We start from the raw sequence: 27,900 nt of genomic DNA on the forward strand, positions 1-27,900 counted from the left end.
TGGCCCATTACACCAGTAGTTCTGACGTATTTGACATCATGACATATAACACAAATATATGATTGCAGGCATTTAAATTTAAGGATTGTATATGAATTTACATAGAAAGATTTGGACAAAAAAGTCAGAACCTATTGATCATCTATTGACAGTGTTACATCACTGTAACAGTTATGTATAGTTTTGACATTATGTGTAGTAATCAGTTGGAAAAATATTGTGTAGAAGTAATTTTTTTTTCTCAAAACCCTACAGGCACTCTTACTGGCTCATGATAAGGTTGCTGAGCAGGAAATGCAGCCAGAGTCCATCACAGATGAGAGAGTTTATGAGAGCATTGGCCAGTATGGAGGGGAAACTGTAAAAATAGTTCGTATTGAAAAGGCTCGAGATATTCCATTAGTAAGTATTCCCTTCTTGTTTCACTGCATATTTAGTTTTAATTTAAGAATAGTTCACTGGGAAAAGGAGTGGCCTGAGTTTTATAGTTCTGACCCTGTTAGACAACTTTTTGATCATCTGAAGTTCACATCTTGCCTAGTACTTGACAAATCTGAGGGCACTGTTTTTTCCCCTGTTAAATAAATAGAATGGATTATGATCCTATGATGACTGGTAGAAGCCTTTGGCTTGCAGTTTTTTCTTCTAGCTTATTTCAGTTGTATTACTGTGTTGTTTATTTTCTATTTTCCTATTATATTTTGATCATAGTGTTTTCTAAGTGTCTTTGTGTGTGCACACATGCACTCCTTCATAAAATAAAAAATACAACTAAAAATATAGTGACAGATATTAGTTTATAATATGATTGATGAATAAGGAAAGACTTAGGTAGTTTTAAGCATTTTTCCTAGCTAAAATAAATCTTTAAAATAGTAAATTTTTGTCATTTTTCAGAGAAATTTAAGAAATTTAATAAAGTAGTCATTTCTGTATTTGAAATGTTCTCTGAAAGCCATGTTCTCAATGAAATATGGAACATTTTGTGTTTCTCTATTATATTTCTAGGAGTGCCTTACCTTCTCTTTGTCATTTGTTTGAGACAGACTCAAATGCCCCAAATGAAGCTAATCTTAGTCCATCATCTTTTGTTTTTCTGTCTACATAAATGAAACTGGAAAAGATTTTCATTGTTTTAAAATGAAAAATTTTGGTGGTGGAAGAAATAATTTCAAAATTTTTTGGCTTGATTTATGTGATGTAATTATCTATTTTTTTTTCTGTTTAGAGCAGAAAAATACCTAGAAATTAAATATTTAATACAGTATTTTAATTTCTTTTTTCTGAATTTGTTTTATTTCCTATGATCATTTTTAAACCAACATCATATACGGCATTATCTACTTATCTTATTCTACTGGAGTTAACAGATTTATAGAATTACAGAATTGTGAGAAGAAAAAATAATTAAAAACTGAAGGCATATTTGACAGATTACTGGATTCATACAAATTATATTTTGGGATTATTTAGGGCGCGACAGTTCGTAATGAAATGGATTCTGTCATCATTAGTCGGATAGTAAAAGGAGGAGCTGCAGAAAAAAGTGGACTATTACATGAAGGAGATGAAGTTTTGGAGATTAATGGCATTGAAATTAGGGGGAAGGATGTCAATGAGGTTTTTGACTTACTGGTAAGTTTACTCATCTAAAACATGTTTACTTATCTTTGTGTTTGTTAGGGTAATCCAAAATAAAATGAATAATTTTGATGTTATCGTAAAGAATGCTAAGTAAGCACTCCTAAACTTTATATTATAAATATGATTTTATTGTTGGAGGCAGGTAGCCAATACTGCTTTACTTTAGGGATGAATATTTTAAAAAATCTTTTGCTTGTGAGGAATGGTGTATAAAAAGCTATTCTTCAAGCCAAGAAAACCTAGGTTACAGTCTGGCTGGCCTCCAACATTATATCAGGCTTTGTAACATGAAGCAGATCACTCAAGTTCTCAATGCTTTAAGCTAGAGATTTGCTGATTTGGTATAGGGAGTTTCTTCATCTGGGAGTTCTCTACCAATGAAATTTAAGGGTCAGTTATCAGTATCATTCTTTCTTAGCTATTTTCATTTGTGTCTGAAAACAGCAATAGTGCTGTTCCTCATTAATTAATTGTTACAGTATTAGTCAGTACTGAGTATTACTACATTATCATATGAGAACAGTGATGAGGATAATACAGAATAGCCTATCATTAAATTCTTCAGACTGTTATATAGATTTAGGAAGGGATGGAAGTGAATTGGTATTCCTCTGAAATTTGTCATCATACATACATTTGACTTAAGTTGCTATAGTAGAAGTCCATCTCTTTATCCTTTAAACTCTAGTTTGTCTTGATAAGGGTTATTAAGGTTTTTCAGTTCTGCCACTTTTGCTACCATAACTTCCTAAAGTACAATCCTACTTATTACTTTGACCTTTGTTACATTCCTTGGTTGTGTTTTTATTGGTCTCCACTTCTAGCCTGCGTACTCTAAATGACTCGGGTAACAGCAGTAATTATTTGGACTGAAAGTAACATATAGTGACCCAGTGTGTGTGAAATGACTAGTAAACCCAGGAGGATGGAAGTTTATGACTGAGGAAATAGATTCCCCTTACCCCCTTTTTTAAAAAAATAATTTTATTTTTCTAAATACATAACAATAGTTTTTTCAACATTCACCTTTGCAAAACCTTGTGTTCCAAATTTTTCTATCTCTTCTTCCCCTTCCACAAGACAGCAAGCAATTTTATACAGGTTAAATATGAGCAATTCTTTTGGACATATTTTCATATTTATCATGTTGTGCAAAAAAAAAAAAAACAAACAAAAAAAAACAGATCAAAAGGGGAAAGAAATGCAAGGAGAAATCAAACACCAAAAAGGTGAAAATACTATCCTTCAATCAACATTCAGTCTCCACAGTTCTCTCTCTGAATGTGGATGGCACTTTCCATCATAAATTTATTGAAATTGCCTTGCTTCACCTCATTGTTGAAAAGAGCCAAGTTGGGAATAGATTTTTACATTAAGCTTCTCATCCCAAGCTGTATATTAAAATCTAATGTACTAAAATTAATTTGAGTCCTTCAATCACATAAGATCTGAATAGGAGTTGTTTGAGAAATATGACAGTTATGTGGCTCTTCTGTGTCAATCTGGTATGATAAATCAAACCTGTTACATTGAGCCAAAGAGGATTGAATTAATTCATAATTTTCCCATTGAACTAGGCATAAAAAACTCACTTCTGTGTAGCTATGATCTATTGAAGGTTTTTTGGTGGTGGTTCAGTTATTTTTAGTCATGTATGATGCTTTGAGGATCCCCATATGGGGTTTTCGTGGTAAAAATACTAGAGTGATTTGCCATTTTCCTCTCCGGATAAGAAAATTGAGGTAAATTAGTGTTAAGTGACTTGCCCAGAATCAAAGCTAATAATCATCTGAGGCTCCATTTGAATTTAGGAAGATAAATGAATTTCCTGATTCCAGGCCTGATACTCTGTATTCACTGAGCCACCTAGCTGCCCCCAACTGAGGGGTATAGTAGTTTGTTATGTCATGTTATGTAATTTATGTTATGTTTATTGAGCAGTTAAATTGACTTCTTTTAATTGAAAACTGAAGGCAGGAATACTCTCTCACTCTTTACAGAATTTGGTATAGTATATGAGTAATGTACTCAAAATAAACTTTTAGGTGATGATATGGTTATTGAGTAGGTTTCATAAGAAAACTTGGTATGCCTTGATATCTAAACTTCATTTTTGTTTCTTTATAGTCTGATATGCATGGCACACTCACATTTGTGCTGATTCCTAACCAGCAGAACAAGCCCCCTCCTGCCAAAGAAACAGTAGTAAGTGATTTATATATTTATTAAGTCTTAAATTATTGTTCTCCCTGCCACTATTTACCTAGAAATATTATATATATCTTAATATTTCTTGCTCTGAAATAAAATGTTTTAAAAAACTAAAAATTTTGACTTTTAAAAAGGGAATTGCTGGAAATTATTTCTCTAAATTTAACTGTGCTCAAAAACAATATGCTCTAAAGCTGCTTCTAATTCAGTGGTAAGAGCTATTTTGAAGGGAAATTGTTTGCCTGTGTTAAGAATTAATGTATTTTTTTCCCCATCAATTAGTAATTATTTTTGAAGAGCAAACTAAGGACAAAATTTAAACATCCTTATACATAAGAAAACATTGAGTTTTTATAAAAGACTCTAACTCTTCATCATTGTACTTAATGTTCAAACCATTAATTCCATTATTCTATCTTTCAGTCATGTCCAACTCTTCATGACTCCAATAACATCATATTGTCCATGGGGTTTTTTTGTCCAAGATACTGGGAAGGGTTTGCTTTTGACTTCTCTTATGCATTAAGGCACAACAAGCTAAGTGACTTGCCCAGCAGCATACAGGTAGTATCTCAGGCCAGGTTTGAACTCAAATCTTTCTCACTCTAAACTCGGCTCTCTGTCCACTGAGGCACTTAGCTGTCTTCATTTTGGACATTGAAAACTTCAAAGTATGGTATTGTCACATGGAAACAGAATCACAGATGATTTGAAAATATTCTTTACCTTAAAAAAAAATAATAATTTAAAGTAGGCTGTGACAGTATGATATATTGAATAGTCTTGGAAGCCAAGAAAACTAAGGTTCAAATCCCACTTTTGATTCATAGTGCTTTGGGAGAGGGAGTTTCCTCAGCTTTCCTCAGCTCAGAGTTCTCAATATCAATGAAATCAGATGTCAGGGCATGATTTCTTTCTGTTCTCTGGGTTTCTACATAATTTTGTTTTACATACAGGCAGTTCTACAGTTGTATTTTTTGAGAATCCTTTTCATCATGACTTTATAAATGCAAGCTTAGTTTATCTTAAAATATTTTGAAATGTATAAAATGGATTATGATTGATATTGCTATCTTTTTTTGATGGACAAACTTTAGACTTGAAGATTCATTCTACTGGCAGAGAAATTAAGCGGAAAAATAGAGTTATAGCTTTTCAATTGTTTTTCTTTTCTTGTTAATTTCTTTGTGGTAAATGATTATAAGCATGGTTGTAAATGATGATAATGACCATTAATATATGACTTCATATTTTGCAACACAGTTTACAAAAACCCTTTATCTTCACAACTACTCTAAGAAGTATGCACTGTTGTTATCCCCAATTTTCAAATGAGGAAACTAAAACTGGCAGTGGGTAAATGTCTTGCTGAGTTAAGTTGATTTTTTTTTTGGGGGGGGTGTAGCATTTCAATTCAAGGAAAGAGCTTCTGTCTTACTAGGAGAGAATAATTTGCAAGCCATATACAAACATGTTATATACTGAGTAAATTGGATCTAATCTTAGAGGAAAGACTAAAGTTTTCTTGTAGAAGGTGGAGCTTAACTGAAACTTGAAGGAATGTAGGAGCTTGAGATAAAGAGCAAGAAAACTCTCAGGCATGGGAAACGTCAAGTGAAAATTCCTAGAGTTGCAAGATGGAATATCTAATGTGAGCAACAGAAAAGAGTTTTATGTCACTGAATAGCATAATATGTAGATGAAGTAAAGTATTAGATAACTGGAAATATAAGAAGAGGCCAAGTTATGAAGGGCTTTTTGAAGCCAAGTAGGAATTGTATCTTAAATATCATTCACAAAACTTCAGTGAAGATCAAAGTGTATCACAAATAGCTTATTTTTTTTAATTCTTCATTGGATGTTTAACTCTTAATGGCCTTTGTGAATTGGGGAGATGAGACTGATTTATTAATCCAAAGGTCTGGAATCACCTGGACCAGTGTAGAATCCTGTTGAGCAGTTAGTTCTACAAATCATTGAAATAGAAATAAATGGTATAGAAAATGAAAAATCCAAACTATATTTTTCTTTTTCTAGCATTTAAAAGTTTGATGTAATTTTAGCTAGAAAGTAACTAAACACTAGCTTTCTTTCTCTTTTTAAAACATGTGAAAATTCCTGTTAGTACAATTCCTTTTCTTTTCTTTTCTTTTCTTTTTTTTTTAATAATAATAATAGATTTTTACTTTTCAAAATATATGCAAAGATAGTTTTCAGCATTGCAAAATCTTGTGTTCCAAATTTTTCTCCCTCCCCTACAGAGCAAGTGATTCAGGATAGGTTAAAGATGTGCAAATCTTCTAAATATATTTCCACATTTATCATGCTGCATAAGAAAAATCAGATCAAAAAGGAAAAAAAAAATCAGGAGGGGGGAACCAAGCAAATAAACAACAACAAAAAAAGTGAAAATACTATGTTATAAGCCACATTCATTTTCCATTGTCCTCTCTCTGGATGCAGATGGCTCCCCCCATCACAAGTCTATTGGAATTGGCCTAAATCACCTTACAATTTCTTTTTTTAATGTGTCAGTCAAGCACTCAAACTGGGTAAAATGTATTATTAGTTCACTTGGATTCTAACCCTAGGAAAAAAATGTCATGTTGCAATTTAATTCAACAAGAAAGCAACAGGCTCCAAGTAAGAAGCACTACTTTGTATTGAGTTGCACTGTTTTGTAAAAGGAATTTGCCAATTAAACCTCTTTTTAATGACATTTTTAATGACATTTTGAGATTTAAGTAGGGATAATGTTGTTAGAAAACTTATTTTGTAGTTCTCTCTCTCTCTCTCTCTCTCTCTCTCGAAATTGAGGTGAGATGACATTCAAGTCAAATTGATCTATTAGTTCCTTAAATTCAAAATAGCTAATTTTCTCTGAGATGGATAGCCACATTGGTAAAGGAACTCAAAAAACATTGGAAATAAGGAATATTTAAACTGAAGGAAGACCTGGGATGATAAGCATTAGAGTTGTCTTCACATATGTGAAGTTATGTCACATAGAAGAACAATTTTATTGAGCTTTTGTTTGAAGATTAATAATTTTGAATTTTTATTATATTATATTGGGACAAAAAACTTTTTAAAATTCTTGTATTTCCATGAGAATAATTCTTCCTCTGAAAAAGTGGGGTCTAGGCTTCAGAAGACATTAGTTAGTTTTCTTAAAGAAAAAAAGAAGTGGATAGAATACCAGCCCTAAAGTCAGGAGGACTTGAGTTCAAATGTGGCCTCAGATACATAACAGTTCCTAGCTATGTGATCTTAGGCAAGTCATTTTATTTCCTTTTACAACATAAATAAAGTTTAAAAAAAAAAAGTCTGAAAGGAAGGTTGGTTCCAGATTATAACAGACCTTATTTAACCTAAAGAGTTTATATTTTATCCTAGAGCCATTAGAGAATAAATGAAGAAATTTAAGTGCAAGAATGATATTTAGGTTTCTATCTTAATGAAATTATTTTGGGAAGTCTGTGAAAGGTTGGGAGGAAGGATCACTTAAAGCAGCTTCTTAAAGAGAAGTGAAGAAAGGAATTGGATTTCATCATAACCTCAAAAATTACAATAAAAATAATTCCTCAGACATTTTTGGCCATCTTGGTAAGATCACCATGAAAACAACTGCACCTTATGTAGTCACATTTAATTTATTGTAAACAATTAGAAAATATTAATGAGAAAAATATGGTACACAAGATTTATCTTGAATTAAATAATTGGACAAAATCGGAAATGAACAACAGAAACTGCAATGATTTCTTCCAGATGTTAAATCAATATAAATTTATTACATCATGGAGACCAAAATAACCCAGAAAGTGTCTACTCAGCAAGCATTTGGCTTATTTAACAATGAAGACAGATGGCTATCAATCAGTGAATATCAGGTTAAAAGATAACAATGTTTTGTAAAAATCTTATGAAGAATGATGATGAAAAGTAATATTTCATTGATTGAAAGTGATTTCATAAAGCAGAGAAAAAGTGGAAATTTAAAAAGGTGTAAAGAAAACTTGGCAAGATATATGATATGGCATGGCCATTCAAGTATTTTTTGGAAAAAGAAAAACATGAACAATAGAGAGTTGCCAAAATTATGTCGCACTTCTCCTCTCCCCCTCCCCCATCAAACTACCAAAGTACTTACATAGAAGATATAAAAATGATATTACAGGGAACAAATATGAAAAAAGGTAGCTAAGTTAAATCAAGTATTTATAGAGATTAGTGCTGTAGGTCATGGACTTTTAAGACCTTGAGAGACTAAATTTGTAATATCTGAAAAATAGGATTAAAAAATATTGGAAAAAAACTTAGATCTTATGAATTTCCAAAAAATTGACTGAAAAAAAAAAGTCGGTAAACATCAGTTTATGTGCCTTCTCTCCCATCTATATGAAATCTTCATGAATATCATCCATACTTAAGTTATAGATATCCTTGATCAGGGAACTATCAGGCTTCCCCAAATGATAATCCCCAAAAGCATCTTTACCATATATCAAATTACTGAAAGATATAGATCATTAAAGATACCAGGTTACTTACCATATGTTGTAAAAAGCACAATATTTTTAAAACAAGGGGTCCATATCAACTATATATCAAAATCATTTAAGATTTTTTGGAAAACATATTGAAAGAAATGACCCATTTTATTCAGCTTCTTATAAAAAAGCATCAGGCATAACACACAAGATGGAACAAAAAGATATATGCTTCCCAAAAGTATTAGCAGCCATGAAGTTTGAGATATAGATAAAGGAAAAAGCAAATGAATAAAGAATGTCTGTTATTCATATTTCAAGTATTGTAAAGTCTGTCTAACACAACAGTATGTATATCTAGGACAGAAAATGTACATAGGAGCTGAGTGAGGAAGTCAAAGGAGGGGAAGAGAAGGCTGAATTCCTTTAAGGAAATTGCATAACTGATCCCCAAGCTTCCTTCAACAAGAGTGGTCCATCTTTTCAATCCAAACACTTCACCAGTGTTTCTGTATAGCAGTAAGACTTCAAATGTGATACTTCCATCAAAAAACTAAAGGTGAGCATTTACTATGGGTTAATTATGAGTAGAAAGCAACTTAGAACCAGTGAGAAACTGAAGATAAAGGAGGGAGTAAAGGATGTCACCCCCCCCCCCAAAAAAAAACAAAAAAACAAAAAAAAAAAAAGGAAAGGAAAGGAAAAAAGAAGGTTTGACAGAGAAGATTGTCTGGCCATGTGATGAGAGCAAAAGGTGACAGGTGTAATATCAGAGTTTCCATTCCATTCTTTTTACCTCTTTTTTTTTTTTTTCTTCTTCTTCTTCTAGATCCATGTTAAAGCTCATTTTGACTATGATCCTTCTGATGACCCTTATGTTCCTTGTCGAGAATTAGGTCTGTCTTTTCAAAAAGGAGATATACTTCATATCATCAGTCAGGAAGATCCTAACTGGTGGCAGGCCTATCGAGAAGGAGATGAAGATAATCAACCTCTGGCAGGACTCGTTCCAGGTAAGAGATGTAGTGAAGGAGACAGTTAAAAAATTTCTAGTTTAATCTCCTAAACTACTGCTATAGTCATATTTCCGTGCTGTTAAGTCCATTTACTTGACATGTTATTCTTGAGCTTTGAGGATCCTGAAAAAATGTGGTGATTTTAGTCATTTTATTCTAGAGGCATAATTATGAGTGATATTCAGTTCTGTTTAGCTTGTGCTGTCAGAGAACCATTAATCATTGCATAATTACCACAAAGTATTTATTTAAATGTCTCACTGATCTTGGATCAGATCTGTGTTGGGCAATTTTTAAAAATAGAGTAAAATATATTTTTAATAGTCTTCACCTAAGGCATTTTTGCAAAAAAAATTAATAGGCCAAATATGATAGAATTTTCATCCTTAACACATATACTAGGTGAGAATATAGGACTTAAACTGTACTTTTCTTTAAGTGGAGGCGATTTTGATTTTTCAGACTCATTATTATAATTACATTACAATTAAGAATTGGAATTTGAGAATACCTTGTCATTTGATGCAATGTATAAAAGTCCATTATAAAATTAGAGAATAAGATGTTTTGATTAAATTATTTCATTATTCCTGTTCTTGAGGAAAAAAACAGGGATTATCATAGAGCCAGGGAGTAGAGACAAGAATAAGACAAATTATTAAAATGTGATAGTGTTTAGAGATGGTATATTAAGTACTTTCTAACCAACATTGCTTCTGTAAATTTCACCCTCTGAAGCTTTTGTGCAGATTCTTCCTCAGCTTCTTTTAGTTGCATCTTTCCTAGTTCTTCTGTGATCTCAAGTGGACAAAGACAAGATTCAAGAATAGGTACATAGAAAAAATGTTTTACAACCTCCCATTCCCTAAACTCTTAATAGTGATTTGTATTTTTCTTTATAGTTAACACGTCCTACTTTGTATTGTAATTTGTAATTGATTCCTATATATATATATATATTTATATTTATATTCTCCTGTCATATGCATCCACCTCAATTCCTGCCACTCCTGGAAGTCTTATTCCAGATCTGTCTCCCACATCTATTTTGCCTTGTTCAGTTGTTAAGGCATGTACAACTCTTCATGACCTCATAAACTAAAGCAAGTCAGAACTTTATATCCTTCACTATCTTCTAAAGTCTGTCCGATTAATGTTTATTACTTCTGTACCACTGTCTAGCTATCTTATCCTCTTTTGTCTACTTCTCCTTTTCCTTCAGTCTTTCCCAACATTAGGGCTTTTTCTAATGACTTTTGTCTTTTTATTATGCAGGCAAAGTACTTAAACATCAACTTCAGTATTTGTTCTTCCAGTGAATAGTCAGAATTAACTTTTTAAAAGTATTAATTGATTTGATGTACTTGTCGTTTCAAGGAATTTTCAAAAGTCTTCTTCAGCACACCTGAATTCAAATGCACTCAACTTTTCTTACAATCCAATTCTCATAGCCATACATTACCATTGAAAAAAAACCATAGCTTTGACTATTTATAGACTATTGTTGGCAAGAGGATATCTTTGCTTTTTAGTATGTTGTTCAGATTTCTCATAGTTTTCCTTTCAAGGAGTAAGTGTTTTTAATTTCATGGATTCAGTTGCCATCTGCAGTTATCTTTGAGGCAAGAATATAAAATCTGACACTGCTTCCATTTCTTCTCCCTTCATTTACCAGGAAGCATTGGGACCAGTTGCCATCATTAGTTCTTATTTTACATGTTAAGCTTCAAACCAGCTTTTACATTCTCTTTCACCTGCATCAAACACTTATTAATTCTTCACTTTATGCCATGAAAATGGAATTATCTGCATATTTCAGATTGTTCATATTTCTCATGACAATCTTAATTCCAGCTTTTTATTTGTCCAGTCCGGCATTTCACATGATATATTCTGCATATAAGTTAAATAAATAAGGTGACAATATACAACCTTGTTGTAACTCCTATCTCTATCTTGAGTCAGTCATTTCAATGTTTCATTCTGTTGTTTTGGGAGGAAGAGGGTTAGGCAGTCAAGGTCAAGTGATTTGCCTAGGGTTACACGGTTACACAGACATTTGTTTGCAGTCGGATTTCAACTGAGGTCCTCCTAATTTTAGGGCCAGTATTGTATGCACAGCATTATCTAGCTGTCCCTAACTGTTGCTTCTTGACTTGCATACAGATATATTAGAAGACAATAAAGATCTGATATTCCTGTCTCTTTGAGGACTTGCCTTAATTAAGGCTTACTACTTACAACTGCCTTACTCAAAGGCTTTAGTATAGTTAGTGAAGCAGAAATATATGTTTTTTCTGGAACTCCATTGCTTTCCCCATAATCCAGCAACTTTGGCAGTTTGGTCTCTAGTTCTGCTTCTTCAAAAATCAGCCCACACTTCTGGTAATTCTCAGTTCATCTATTGCTGAAACCTAGCTTGCAGAATCTTAAGCATAATCTTGTTGGTGTACAAATGATCATAGTTTGATAATTTGAGCATTCTTTGACATTGTCCTCCTCTTTAGGATTGGAACATAAATTGATCTGTTCTTTAATCCATTGGCCACTGTTGAGGTTTCCAAATTTGGTGACATATTGAGTGCAACACTTAAACTGGAATTCCCTCACTTCCACTAGCCTTATTATTCACAATGCTTCCTAAGGCCCACTTGACTTTATTCTTCAGGATGTATAAGTCTAGATCAGGAACCATGAACTATACCATCATTCTTATCAGTGATGTTATGATCTTCTTTTTGTATTCCTGTCTCTCTCTCTTCTATTTAAATCCTATCCTTTCTGTATTATATTATGTTCATTTTTGCTTCAAAATTGAAGTTTCCTTGGTATTACAAATTTTCCTGAAAGAGGCCTTTTATTTTTACCATTCTATTGTTTTTCTTCTAATTTTTTTGCTGCTTATTTTAGAAAAGCTTATCTTTCCTTGTTATTCTCTAGAATTCTGTATTCATTTTAGTATATTTCCCCCTATTTTTGCTTCTCACTTTCTTTCCTCCCCTATTCGTTTTCTTGCTCTTCTTATTCTCTGGATTTTTTTTTTTTTTAATATATTGGGCTTTAAAAAAAAAAAAAAAACCATGAAATATTTGCACATTTTACTGTTAATCAAAACGACAAGCATTTGTCTTGATTTTTAAAAAATTCTTTTACTGAAAACTCACCTTTTAGAACTTCTCTGTTCCTTTTGATTGAGAAAGAATCTATATGGAAACAGGTCAGAACCACAGATAACCTTTGACTTTTTTTCTTTTTCTTTTCCCCAGCTACATATAAAACAACATTTTGGGGGAGGGTTTAATACATGTACATTTATGTGTTTCCATATAAATCATATTGGAAGAGAAAAATAAGAACAAAGGGGAAAAGTGAACATAGCATGTGTTGATTTGCATTCAGTCTCTATAGTTCTCTCTCTGGATGCAGATGGTGTTTTCCATCCAGAGTTTTTACTTTCATATACCATAATTTAATCAGCCATTTTCTAATTCTCTGCCATCACAAGAACTGCTGCAAATATTTTGCACATGTGAGTCTTTTTTCCTCTTTCATCATTTCTTTGGGATACAGACCCAATAGAAACTCTGCTGAATTAAAGGGTATACAGAATTTTATAACCCTTTGGGCATAGTTCCAAATTGGTCTCCAGAATGGTTGGATCATTTCACAGCTTCACCAGCAATGTATCAGTGTCCCAGTTTTCCCACATCCCCTCCAACATTAATCATTATCTTTTCCTATCATCTTAGCCAATCTGAGAGGTGTAAGGTAGTAGCTCAGTTGTATTAATTAGCATTTCTCTAATCACTTGTAACTTACAGCATTTTTTATATGATTATAGATGACTTTAATTTTGATCATCTGAAAATGTTCATATCTCATATCTTTTGACCATTTATCAGTTGGGGAATGACAAAGCTCTTTTTATATTTTAGAAATGAGACCCTTATCAGAAGCCCTGGTTGTAAAAATTTTTTCCCAGCTTTGTACTTTCCTTTTCCTTAAATTAAAAACACAAACAGGATGTTTTTTAAATGTTGTTTATGCAAAACCTTTTAAATTTAATATGATTAAAGTTGTCCATTTTGCATTTCATAATATTCTCTAGTTCTTCTTTGGTCATAAATTTCTTCACTTCTCCAAAGATCTGATAGGTAAGCTATCTCTTGCTCTTCTAATTTGTTTATGGTATCATTCTTTACACCCAAATTGCATACCCATTTTCACCATTTGTGAGATGTAGGTCTCTACCAAGTTTCTGACATATTTTACAATTTTCCTGATAATTTTTGTCAAATAGTGAGTTCTTATCTAACAAGGTAGAGTATTTGAGTTTGTCAAACAATAGATTACTATAGTCATTGATTATTGTGTCATGTGTATTTAACTTATTCTACTGATCCACCACTGTTTCTTAGCTAATACCAGTACCAGATGGTTTTGATGATTGCTACTTTATAACAGAGTTTTAGAACTGGTAGTCCACTGTCCTTTGCATTTTTTTCCCCTTTAATTCCCTAGATATTTTTGACTTTTTCTTTTTTCAAATGAATTTTGTTTTTTTTTCCCCCCAGCTCTCTATAAAATACTTTTTTTTTTTTTTTTTTTGCCAATTTGATTTGTACACTGAACAAGTAGGCTAATTCAGGTAGAATTGCCATTTTTATTATATTAGCTCAACCTGGCCATGAAAAATTGGTAATTTTCTACTTGTTTAGATCTGACTTTATTTTTGTGAGAAGTGTTTTGTAATTGTGTTCATATTTACCTGTTATCTCTGGACACCTTCCCTGTAGTTGCTTCCTATTACTCATTATAAATTAATCTTGTCCTACTTTTCTATGTTTGTTCCAAATTCTTCTCTCCCTAATCCCTGCCTTGGCAATTATCCTGCCATATTTCTTATTCCTAATGCAGAACATTTCAACTCCCATCTTCATGCCTTTGAATTGATTGCCTTATAGATGTCTACAGTATTGCCTTCCCAAAGGGCTTGTTTGCTTGTATTTCAGTCAGAGTCTCTGTTTTCTGTAAGGTATAAATTCCTTTTCCTAGGCACCAATTTCTCCTCTCCCCCCCCCCCCCCCGGTTGTCTTGTAGTTGCTTTATGTTTTATACATGTATACTATGTGTGTTTGTCTCCCCCTGTAAGAATGTAATTTTTGAAAGGACAGGGACTTAATACTTTTTATACTTATATCCTCAGTGCCTGGCATAGTAGGCACTTAATAAAAGTTTTGTCATTTGCTTGGTTATGAATTCATTTAATGAGTTTCAGATAATCTTTAGGTCCCCATCACCCTGTTCTATCATTCTGTGAATCCCTGTGTGTCTAATAGTTTTACCTTATGCTAGTGGTTTTTAGTTAGGCATGATGAAAAAGACCAGAGGTGCTTAGGTTTTTCCCCTGCTTCAGAATTTTCTATAGAATCTTTTAACAAAAACAATGTCAACAATAATGATGAAAGAAATTTACCTGTGATGTCATTGATTAAAGGGAATTTCTAGGTGACGAAATTTTAGTTACATATACAAAAAGAAAACTAATAAGTACTGAAAGGTTAACTCTCAAGTCCCATAGTTGGTATATATCCAAGATGGTGCTAGAACTTGGGCCCTTCTGCCTTTGAGACCAGCTTTCTATCATTTATACTGCACTACTTTCCAATCATAAGAATAATAGTTAACAGACAGCTGTTTTAAGTGATATAGTATAGTTTATAAACATTTCATTTCATGTTTCAACAAGCCATTAGTTTATAGGTAACTGTCTACACCTAATCCCTAATATCTGCCCAACAGCTTATTAGCTTTCCAGATTTTCTGGAAACCTGGCATCTTTACCAATTTTTTTTTGTAAAAGCAAAAGTGTAGGGAAAGCAGCTAATTAATTCGATTTGATTTAATTACTAGATTGATTTTATCATTACAAAGCATATTTCTATCAAGGCAACCTTTGAGCTATTAAATTACCTTAGTTTCAGTGTTTACTTAAATCTCGGAATCTTTTTATTTGCTATTTGCTTAGTGTAGTTACCATGGTGGAGATAGACAAAATATTGAAAGGTCATTCTTTACATTCCTTTAATAACATACTATTTTATGCTAGCATATATGCCTATTTGCTTTTAAATTTTAAGTACATTCTAGTAGTCTACCTTGGGTTTTACAGTACTTTTAATGTCTCTTTGTTAAAGATAAAACTGATATTGCTGCACATTTTTTTGTAATGGCATTCTTATGAAATATGACAATTATAAGTGATTCAGAACTCAGTATATATTAGTTATTTTAATATTTTAAACAAAAATTCAGAATTCGTTGAAGTTGATTAGATGTGTGAATGGCTGGAAGGAGAAAAGGGGAACTATGTAAATATTTCTAGTAATAAATTTTTTTGACTATTTTAATAATGTAAACTTAATTTTCTGAGGAATACAGTAATGGATCAGTTACTTTGAATGACTGATATTGGTTCAGCCTTTATTCAAATACTGCATAAGACATGCAAATGTAATTGCCAGACAATGCTGCAGTCTTTTCAATGTATATATGTGCATTTGTGTATTTTTTAAATGGCAGTTGAATAATATTCATTCAGATAAATGCCCACATTCCATTTTGAAAATTTAAATTCAGAAATTTGTTTTAAACAAAAAGACAAACTTTAGAATAATTGCCATTTTTGTGAAATTTGGGAAATAGTTTTTTTTCTGACATAATCAAAAAAGTTAACCTCTTCAAATTGGAAAGCTCCATGTGCCACTGAAATTGGCAAAATGTTACTTGTATTTCAGTATTATTACCTATACACTCTGTTAAAAATCAACCATGAAATATATGCCTGAAACTGAGATAGAATAGAAATACTCAAATAATTGATGTTCAAGATAGTAGAGGGCTTTTTCTTTCAATAGGATATAGTTTGGAAAAGTTATTTGAATTTTTCATTTTCATTTTATCCTTTTTGTTTTACTTTTCTCTCTCCTCCCTTCCCCTCCCCCCCTTTTATTTTGGGGATTAAGGGAAAAGCTTTCAGCAACAAAGAGAAGCCATGAAGCAAACCATAGAAGAAGACAAGGAACCAGAAAAATCAGGTAGAAAACCTAAATTTGATACGAGTAGAAGAGAGCAATCTATAGTTAAAACATTCCATGAAGTGATATTTCTTGATATGTGGCCCTATATGAACTTGTATTGTCAGTGTTGTCAAGAAAGGTTATCTCATAAAAAGGAAACTCAAAATTAGCAATGCATTATCAACTTAAGAACAAGAATATGAGAGATAAAGCTCTGAATTGTCTTTTAAGAATCTATAAGGTGGGACAGCCAGATTATACAGTAGATAGAGCACAGACCCTGAAATTAGGAGAACCTGAATTCAAATTTGACCTCAGACAATTATTTACTAGTTTTGTGACCCCATGCAAGTCATTTAACCTCAATTGCACGTGGGTGCCATGCCCCTCCTCCCCTCCCCCCCAAAAGAGAGAAAGAATCTGCAATATTAAAATCTCTCCTTCGAATGTGTAAAGCCAAATGTGTCAGAAGATTTAAAACTTCTCTGAAAATTGTTTTTCCATAGAATAATTCAACAAATACAAAAACTTGAAATAAAAGTCATCTCAGTTGACCTTTACTTGAAATCAGTAGCTATTATTTAATAAAAGGTGATGCTACCGTTTATGATATTTTTCTTTGTTCTTCAATAGGAAAACTATGGTGTGCTAAGAAGAATAAGAAGAAAAGAAAAAAAGTTTTGTATAATGCCAATAAAAATGATGGTAAGTCTTTATCCTATATACTGTAGCTCAAATTTTGTTATCTGAAAGGTGCCTGCAATTTTTCCTACATTAAAATTATGAGATAAGGTGACATTAGAGAGCTAGCCTGTGAGCCACAGGATCCTTTATTTAAGTCATTAAGAAGAAGAATGTCTAATAATTTTGGAGGATAACAGTATATTATTGGTAGGCAAAATTGAATTTGATAAAATTTGACTATCTTATAGTGTAGATGAAGATCTCTATAAATCTAAAAATCCAACTCTAGTTGACTAAGATGCTTCTACTTCATATCTGGGAAATGTGGGCAGGATCCTTTTCCTATTCCTTTAAGGAAGTGTTTTGATAATTTGTTCAAATGAAGAACAACAAGCAGCTACTCATTAGCTCTTTGCCTTTGTTGCTGTTTCCTGAAGGCTTGTGATTATTTTGGAATATAGTCTTTCTAATACTCCATTTGTCTTTTATATTATATCATCAGCAGTAATAACATGCTTTGATTAGTCATAGTAGATTCTTAGATACTAACAGCTGGAAGGAACCTTAGCAATCAATCATTTACACCACAAGTGCTTAACTTGAGATACATGAATTTGTTATTTTAAAAAATATTTTGTTAACTATATTTCAAAATAATTTGCATCCTTAAAAAAAAATCCTGTTTTTAGTTTATACATTTCAAACCATCAAAATGATCTGTTATACAAAAAAGGGTAAGAATACCTGGTCTAGATCAACCTATACCTGAAATGTTCATTTCTTCTATTCAGCTTCTGTAACATGTAGTTGTCTAGACCAGAAATATCAAATACCAGGCAGGCAGTCTTCAGGGGTCTAGTAGAATGACCAAATGCAGTCAAGAACCAGATTGAAATGTTTAGGAAAAGAAATGAAGAGACAATATAATAGAGACAATATTAATTTGCAGTTTTTTAAATCAATATGTGGGGTCCATTTCTATTTGATGTCACCTACTTACATTCTATTAGAAAGCTTTTAGTAGGAATAATGCAACTATGATCTGTAAAAAAAAAATTATAAAGAGTTATAAACTGTAATCCACTTAGGAGAGTTATTTTTTCCTTCTGTCCATTTATATCTAGCCCATAAGTTTTCTGTGCTAATCTTAATTCTAAGATTAATTTTTTCTGTATCTTCTTTTCTTAGTCTGATTTAAGATCATTCTTTCTTTGCCAGCACAAAAAAAAGGACTTTTTTCCCCCTAAGTTTTTATTAGAAGAAAAACCTTTCATTAGTCATTCTCTTTGTTCTCTATCCACTACTAATTTCTTCTATTTAATTCTTAGTTTTTCCTGGATGAAGAAAAAGATTGTGTATCCTGTTATAGTAGATAGAAATGATATAAAATTGTAATCAGGAAGACTTTGGTTCATATTTCACTTTTGGTATTTGGTACTTTTCTACTTCATAAGGCTCTTATTAGGCTCCCTTTGGATTAAATAGCACTTAGCAAAATTTAGTAATCCTTAAATGTGAAACATAAACTTTGGACCCCTTGTCCCCTGCTGCCCTTAATCTCCCAAGTGTTAACTCCTTCAGTCTTTGATTTTGGGTTTAGAGCCAGAAGGAACTTTAGAGAAAATTTAATCCAATCCCTTCATTTTACAGATGAGGAAATTTAAGACTACAGAAGTTAAGTGATTTGCTCTAAGCAGTGGAGATGGGGTTTGATATAAAGGTCTTCTAACTCCAGAGATAATCTATGAGCACCTTGATGTGGTTATACAAAAGATAGTTTGTTTGTTTGTTTGTTTGTTTTGAAAGTACATTTTTAGATGTATACCCGTGTCGATTTCTGAGAATGAAGGAAGCTAAGGAAATAGGAAATTTTCATAGAAAAAAATCAAAATATTGTTACACAATACCAGTAAGACTAATGTATTCTTGTTTGTTTTCTGTATCCTTATAATATAATGTAGGTGAAAGTTCTTCAGACTTCTTTGATGGAGGCATACAAAATATAATGGCAACATAGATTTGTAATCAGATAGTTGGAAATCTCAATTCCATTAGTGACCACCTGTGTTACCTTGGGGAAACTATTGGGCTTCAGTTTCTTCAACTTTAAAACGTGAAGGAGTTTTAATAGATAATCTTAAAAGTTCCTCTCAGTTCTAAATCCTGTGAACTTGAGAAGATCAGCTTTATGAATATGAGGTTTTTACCCCTCACACAGTTCAATGATAGTAATAAGATGAAGAGGAAAAGAAAGTGTGATTCTTTTAGAGTTCTTGCATATTTATAGATATGTATTATCTTTATCTTCCCAAAGATTATGACAATGAGGAGATACTAACTTATGAGGAAATGTCACTCTATCACCAGCCAGCAAATAGGAAAAGGCCTATCATCTTGATTGGCCCACAAAACTGTGGCCAGAATGAACTTCGTCAGAGGCTTATGAATAATGAAGCAGATAGATTTGCAGCTGCAGTTCCTCGTAAGTTTCACATTTTTCTTTATTTTGTAATTTTGCCCCATGATCTATTTATTGTTTTCATCAAGAATGGAAGTGATCTGTTTAAAGGTGTTTCAGGAGTAGCATTAACTAACCAAGTCATATTGAAAAATATTGCTCCAAGAGGGAATGAAATATGCTTTGTTGTATTCTAGTTATTGAATTCCATTTTCTGCATCCTTAAATTTTCTCCTTAGCGTAAGCAATGTCCCATGTAAAGTCTTTTAAAAGTTTTGATAATTATTCCATTTAAAAAATTGCTTTTGGTTCATTTGGGCCAATAAATTCTGTTCAAAATACAGGTTAAAATGACATTTCTGTCCATGTAAGCTCAGGGCGGGGCAATAAATAAACTCAAGGAAAAAGGCTTTAGGGAAAGACAATGACTATTTTGAAGGAAAATATTATTAGGAAAGTATGAAATAACTCAGTTTTGTATATGAAATGAATTTAATATTAAGTATGAAATAAGAATTTTGTTACCTTATTCTTTCATCTCAAAATATTTAACAGTTTATATGTTAAGATTTGAGTGTTTACATATTAACTTTTTGTCTCTATATTAAAAAATTGTTTAATTTTAACTTTGATTTTATTGCTTAGATACAACTCGGAGTAGAAGAGACAATGAAGTAGCTGGCAGAGATTACCACTTCGTTTCACGACAAGCTTTTGAGGCAGATGTAGCTACTGGAAAGTTTATTGAACATGGTGAATTTGAGAAAAATTTGTATGGTACCAGTATAGATTCTGTGAGACAAGTAATCAATTCAGGAAAGATATGCCTTTTAAATCTTCGTACACAGGTAAAATTATAATTTTTAATCTTTCCCTGTTCTGACATAATTTTTTTCTCCCTCAAGTTCATAGGGTATCTTTTATTAAACAAAAAAATCTAGTTGGGACTCCAATAGTCACTTTATATAGGAAGCCTTTCTTTACACACCTTTCCACAACTGCCAGTACATTTTCTCCCTACCTATCTATGTTTATTTGTTTTTACTCTCTCTATATATTGTGACTCTATGTGTGTAAGCTTCTCAAGGCTTGTCACAGTGGTGATTTAGTTCATGCTTGCTGATTAATAAGAAAAGGTTTACAGGGTAACAAGTTTAATGAAAGGTCATGGTCTCCATAATGTTTCTCATGTCATATTCCCAGCCAAAATTTATAATAAATTTCTGCATTGTATTTAAAGATGCTGGTTGTCCTTGAAACTCCAACCAAGTTACAAGCACCAGTTTATAGGTGAAAACAAATTACAGTTCTATCAGGCTTTAATGAGAAAACTGAGAATCAGAGCAATTAAATGCCTTGTCCATATACACAGTGAAATATAAACCTAGGTCATCTTCATTTTCAACACTGTATTGTTTCTTTAAGATTCTTCACAAAAATCCACTCAAGTCCTTTTTCTAGGCAGTTTTGTATTGTGGAAAAGATGCTATCCTTGGAGTCAGCAAGACCTAGGTTCAGCTGTCACTTTAGACTCTTTTTATGTGCTCCTGGGTAAGTCCACATTTTCTGTACTTTAGTCTCCTCATCTGTAAAAGGAAAGGGTTAGACTTGATAGCCTCCATTTAAGAGAGAGAGAGAGAGAGAGTGTGTGTGTGTGTGTGTGTGTGTGTGTGTGTATGTGTGTGTATACATATATCTGTAGATATATAGATAGACATATCTCTATCTATATCTATAGATATATATATATACATACACTCACTAGTGGATTTGATATCATCATAAAAAGCACATCACTTATTACTATGCTATATCATTTTTAATGCTTGACATTTTTCAGATGATGAAATTAAAAAAAAAATTAAAATAGTTGATACCAGGTAAACACTTTTAAGATTTACAGAACATAAATCACCTCATTTGTTCTGTATGACACACCTATAAAATAGGTATTCATTTATTACTCATTTTATACATGAGGAAACTAAATTTGCATGACTTGCCCAAGGTCAAACAGGAAGTAAGCCTCAAAAATGGGATTTAAACCCAAATCTATGCTGACTTTAAGTTAAATGGATTTTTTGCTATTGTAGTATACCTCCAGGGAAACTTAGCTAAAATAGAACTATTGGCTTTTTTTCTTAACTGCTATTTGTAAAGCATTGACTCATATAATAAGACTTATTAAGCCTACATTTGTGTTATTGATGCTAATTCCAAAATATTAAACTTCCAGATTTCTGACGCGAATGCGTCATCATTATGCACTTAAGAGATTATAAACCTGTCTCCTCTCAAGATGGAATCTTTTTAAAGTTTCAGTGATTCTCTTCCTATCCCCCTTTAAAAATAAAGATCATTGCCAATAACTTCTTTAATTGTGCCTTGCCCAATTCCAACATTCTGATAGCAACATATCCACTCAAATAGGGAAAAGTACACTGCTTCATTTATATATTCTTTCACCAAGATTGATCAGTCATTGCAATTAAGCTGAATTTGACTGCCTTTCAGTGTTTTGATTTACATTTTTATAGTTGAATTTATTTGTTCTTTATTCACTTTATTGAGTTATGCAAGTCTTGTGTTTCTCTGAATTAATTTCTGTACAGTAGTTTTTCTCCAATTCATGCACATCCTTACTCCTTTCCTCCCCATTGAAGAGTTTATAAGAATCTGTCTCTCTCTCTCTCTCTCTCTCTCTCTCTCTCTCTCTCTCTATATATATATATATATATATATATGTGTGTGTGTGTGTGTGTGTCCGTTTGTACATATGTATATATGTATAACTTTATGGAATCTTTCTTTGGCCTTCTGACTATATATATTCAAATATTGAATCATTGAATCAAAGACAGGTGTTCACATTTTTTATTTCTGCTTAAACATTTTGCCTTAGATTGAGAGAACTCAAACTGTGTCACTGTGTTTCGGGTACCTTATAATAATCTTTTGGAGTAAGAAAAGCCTCATGTTATTCTCATTTTTACAATAGAAAAAACAACACATTTAAATTAACTTTGTATAATTATTGACAACACTAAAATTAAGATCTAAATCTTTTAATTAACAATACATTATATTTTTATTAGAGTTGATTAGTTTCTACTTTCCTCTGCCTTCTTTTAGAATGTAGTTTTAGTTTTCTTTTAGTTACTCAATATATCCAGTATATGAAGATTAGTAAGCCAATTTTTTGATATACGAAATCTAACAAAAATGGATTTTAATTACAGTTAAATGATGTATATGTTGTAATTACAGAAATATCAGCATCTTGCCCAGATTTTGTCAACTATTGTCATTGACTTAGTTCATTTCAATAGAATAGTAACCTCACCTAACAAGTAGATGTTTTTCTCCCATTTAACATTCTCCCCATCCTACCTGCTGATTTCTAACATTGAATCTTAAGAATTTTTAGTGTAGGGAAAACCCTCCACTTTAAAGGTGTTTGGGGGAGTGGGGGGGGGGGGGACTTTGAAAAATGTATTTGAAGTAGACAACTGGGAAAACAGTAAAAAATGGGTAAAAAATGTTTTGTGTGCATAAATAGTAAATATATAAATGTATGTGTACATATATGTATATATGCTATTTTTTCCTTTTACAGTCATTGAAGAGCCTTCGGAATTCAGACTTGAAGCCATATATCATCTTCATTGCACCTCCTTCACAAGAAAGGCTTCGTGCATTATTGGCCAAAGAGGGAAAAAATCCAAAGGTATGTTGTTATTGTGTAACTCTTCTAGGTAGGAAATAAAGTTTAGGGTTACTTCCAGCTGTTTGTATTTAAACAAACTAAAAAAAAACCTGACAATTGATTTGCCATAGTAACAATCCTGAATTTCTAGGCTGTAATGTACTAAGTACTTTCCCTTTTAATGCAATTATTCTTTTCCTTTTTACCCCAAATTAATAAGTATTGGTTATCTTTGACTCTTACCTCCTATAAGTACTCTTTTCCCTCGTTGAGAAAATAAAGAATACTTCAACACTGAAAAAATCGCATACTTAAAACTGTTTTAATTATTAGTATTTAAACAAAATAAAATTCCTTACTAGTCAAATTTTTAAAATCTCATTCTTTATCTTGATTTTATCACTTTCTTTACATTATGTTCTACTTTACATATCCCTTTTGGAATCATGTTATTTTATTTATTTATTTTTACATTTTTATTTTTATTGATCAGTGTTCTTATTCAGAGTAATTTTTGTTTACAATATTAGTATATAAATTATTCTCTAATTGCTACTTGCTTCACTGCACAAATTGTACAAGTTTATCTAGGTTTCTTTAAAATTATTCCTTTAAATTACATTCCTAGTACATAATTTTTACATTTTAAAAAAGGTATTTTTTCCCCCTTTCCTTTCCTTTTTTTTTTTTTAGCTGAGGCAATTGGGGTTAAGTGACTTGCCCAGGGTCACACAGCTAGGGAGTACTAAGTGTCTGAGACCAGATTTGAACTCGGGTTCAGGGCTGTCCCATCTAGCTGCCCCTTAAAAAAGGTATTCTTTATTTGATGTACAACACCCCAAATTTCTAGCTCTTTACCACAATGAGCTTTTGTAAACATGTTTTTTACATTTACCTCAATTTTTTTCATCTTTTTGGGACATGGTCCAGGAGAATTTGGAGGGGATGGGACAAATGGAAAATTCAATAACTCTGAGGTTCTACTGAGTACTCATTTTATTTGGGGAAAAAAGTGATTAAAAAAAAGAAAGAAAGAAAATGACAAAGGAGAAGCTGTGGGAAAATAAAAATATATCAGCTATTGATGGTACTGTATAAGAAGACCAAAAAGGTAGGAAGTGGCTAGGTTATGAAGAGCTCTGAATACCAGACAGCATTTTGTATTTGATCCTTCAGGCAGTAGATTGCCACTAAGGTAAATGTATTGAGTACAAATATGATTACTTGAACCTGAGCTTTAAAAAATCATTTTGCTGGCTTAATGGAGGCTGAATTAGAGTGGGGAATTAGGAAAGACTTGAGGTAGGCATCCTCAATAACCATTTTATTAATAGTCCAGGTATGAATTGTGGAGTACCTGTACTAGGTTTTTTTGAGGAGAGAAAACAGCATATTTGAGAGATGTTATGGATGTGAAATCAACAGGCTTTGACAAGATTTGGGGGAATGACTCCAGATAATTCCTAGGTTATTGAGCCTGTGGGAGTGGGAAGATGGTTTAGCCCTCTATAAAAAATAATAGGAGTGGGAGATCCTTTTGGACATACTGAGTTCATAATAACTGTTGGACATACAGTTTTAGATGTCTGAAAGGCAGTTGGAGACAATATTGGAGGTCAGCAAACAGTTGAGGGAGAATATGCAAATAGGCAAATTTGCAAATCATCTGGATAAAGTTGTAATTAAATCCTTGGAGTTGATAAGATCAAGTGAAATAGTATAGTAGGAGGAGAGAAAAAGGGCCCAGGAAAAAACCTTGTCTCAAAGGATCCTGTAGTTTTGTTCTACTTAATTTTTGATAGTGCCGAAATATTATTTTTAAACCATCTCAAGACATTAGATAATATACTACACCTGTGTTTCTAAATCACAGGAGACCTTGTGATTATAGTAGAGAGTTAACAGGATTTTTAGAAAGAGAAAAGACCTGGGTTCAAATCCTCTCCCCTTCTACTTCCTGGTTACTTTTTTGCCTTTGACATATCACTTAACCTCTCTGCTTATTTTTCTCTATATATAAAATTTTGAACTTTTAACTTTGAGTTCTTATTTAATCTCTACATTTATATATGTAATATTAAGTAGATTATTTTTACAATTAGTCAATTTATTAAACATATCTTACATGGACTTAGGTGACAGTGTTTATGACCACATTGCCCAGTATTCTATTCACTACTCTATGCTGCTTCTTCAGATAGCTCAGGTCCTGGAAGATTCTGGTCTAAAATTGTTCAAGATCCTAGATATAGGACTTTAACTGTAAGAGAATTTTTTCCCCCCTTTGTTTATTTTGGATGATTTGGAAACTTAAGTTGGTCTATGAATAAACTTCTTGGAATTCTTTGTGTATGTTTTATTAAATTTTAATCCTACTGTTGAAGTATTCATATTCAAGTGATTAAGAGGAATAGCAGGTGAAAAAAATAAGAGATTACAAATACAATTCCCACTAAGTTGAAGGAATGAAAGTAAAATCCTTGATCCTTTTACTTTTCTTTTTCATCCAGCTGCTTTGATGCTGCTTCAAGGTATATTAATCCTTAACCTTTTTTTTCATATTTTGACTTGCTTTTCTTTCATATTACTTTTCTTAAATTTTGCTTTACCAGTTGAATCTGTTCTGAGTCACAATTTCTAAATTACATGGTTAACATGACACTAAAAACATTAAATATTGCAAGATAAGATGATTTTAAAGTAGTCAACAATATGGCTGGCTGCTGGTATCCAAATCCCTGTACTTATTCTTGTATTGATCCTGAGCAAAAAGAAGCCTTGAGCTAACTCAAGGCAGTTTGCTTCACTATTCAATTTAATGTGTATAATAAGCAGGTTATTCTTTGAAGATTCATATACATTTGTAAGGTTATGATGAGTCATTTAAGAACAAAATGCCTGTTTCATACAAGGATGACTTAAAATGTATTCCTCCTTTCGAAAGATATAAATATTCCTATCTGGATGGACCAGAGATTTACTGATCTACTTATGGGGACTATGTTAATATTTGCTTCTTTAAAACTGTCAGCCATTAACATCCTTGCATATACATAAAAGATTTTTCCAAAAAATGAAAATGAGACATCATTATCTTCCTTTGCATAAGTTTCTTTATACTTGGCTAAATCTATTGAGTCTTATCATTGTTTGTAAAAAAAAAAATATATATATATATATATATATATATATATATATATAGTATTTTTTGAATCCCTAGTACCTACCTTATTATTAAGCACTTAATTGCCTTTTTTAAAAATTAATCTTGTGGTATATCTCCTATTAGAGATTAGATAGAACATAGCTTTCTTAGTTGAAATGGGCAGCAATTCTGAAACTCAAAGGACATGAAATGATATGTCATGTACTCAGTTCTTTATGATATCATTTTGTAGTCATGAGATTACCACAATAATGCTCATCCAGATTTTTGGAGTTTGCAAGTGGAAGCATAGCATTCTAATCATAAAACTTTCATTTTACTTATATAGCATTACTATATATTTTCTTAACAATTGTTCTTGGATTATTCATGAGAATTTCATTAAGACATTAAATAAGTCAAATTATTTTTCTGTTAACTATTTTATAATATAATATATGTATGTTAAACAAGTAAAAAATCAGAAAAGCATAAAATTTAGAAATTTAAATATAAGGGTTTTTTTTGCTTATTTTGCTGCTGTCTATTATTCTGACTTAAAATCAACTGGTTCATTCTTATGGCATTTTTACTTGTATATTTTGTCTTAGATTATTATCTAAATAAAATGAGTGTAGTAAGAATAATGAAAGCAAAACAGCAGGGAATTTTATAATGGAATGAATAGTTTCTACCCTTCAGAGTAAATTACTAGATTAAAAGTTTATATTAAGACAACTTACCAAGTACAGTTATAAAGATTGAGATTGTTTATTCCACAGTTATACACGGTATGATATGTAATAAGTATAAGAACAGCTGTCCTATGCATGAGTCCAGTTATGGGGACTATGTTAATAGTCCCAAAGTACCTGTAATAACCACATCTCTGATGTAATCAGTCACTCCTCTCCCCCATAGGTCTTGTGTAATCACAAGAATACCAAAATTACTGTGCTTCCATAGAAAGTTTTATTATCTCCATTTTGGTAACAGATCACTTTTTATATTTGCTTACTTTTAAATATTAAAAAGTACAAAAGCCATGTTGAAATTCAGATCGAAGCAACATAAACCTGGGACAGTTAGGTAGCACAGTGGTTAGTTAGAGCACCAGCCCTAAAGTCAGGAGGATCGGAGTTCAAATCTGGTCTCAGACACTTAACACTCCTACCTGTGTGACCCTGGGCAAGTCACTTAACCCCAATTACCTCAGCCAAAAAAAAAACAACAACCAGTAGTAACATAAACCTGTCCCAAGTCAAAAATTATTTGTGGGATTACAAATAGTTTGTCTACATTACCATTGGTCCTTGAAAGTTTAATCTTTGTAAAAGTACTCTGCAAAGGAAAATTTTTTCTAGGGAATTCTGGTTCATAAGACAATACAAAGTTCAAGACTAGACTCAGTCTTCATAGGATATGGTTTTTGCATCCCCTTTACTGATTTCAGATACTTCTTGA

The 27,900-nt window shown here is 32.1% G+C and overlaps 1 protein-coding gene across 1 annotated transcript in view; it reads left to right on the forward strand.

Annotated features, from left to right (window-relative positions):
• The window catches only part of MPP5 (membrane palmitoylated protein 5), a 112,297-nt gene that overhangs the window by 75,174 nt on the left and 9,223 nt on the right, over positions 1 to 27,900 (forward strand). Inside the window, exons 5-13 of the mRNA XM_031952766.1 lie at positions 256 to 402; positions 1,474 to 1,635; positions 3,772 to 3,849; positions 9,178 to 9,361; positions 16,390 to 16,461; positions 17,077 to 17,148; positions 19,442 to 19,609; positions 20,231 to 20,433; positions 23,202 to 23,312. Coding sequence (XP_031808626.1) covers positions 256 to 402; positions 1,474 to 1,635; positions 3,772 to 3,849; positions 9,178 to 9,361; positions 16,390 to 16,461; positions 17,077 to 17,148; positions 19,442 to 19,609; positions 20,231 to 20,433; positions 23,202 to 23,312 — 1,197 coding nt within the window. The remainder of the gene's footprint in view (positions 1 to 255; positions 403 to 1,473; positions 1,636 to 3,771; positions 3,850 to 9,177; positions 9,362 to 16,389; positions 16,462 to 17,076; positions 17,149 to 19,441; positions 19,610 to 20,230; positions 20,434 to 23,201; positions 23,313 to 27,900) is intronic.

The sequence above is a fragment of the Sarcophilus harrisii genome, chromosome 2 (assembly GCF_902635505.1).
Source record: "Sarcophilus harrisii chromosome 2, mSarHar1.11, whole genome shotgun sequence".
Classification (NCBI taxonomy): domain Eukaryota; kingdom Metazoa; phylum Chordata; class Mammalia; order Dasyuromorphia; family Dasyuridae; genus Sarcophilus; species Sarcophilus harrisii.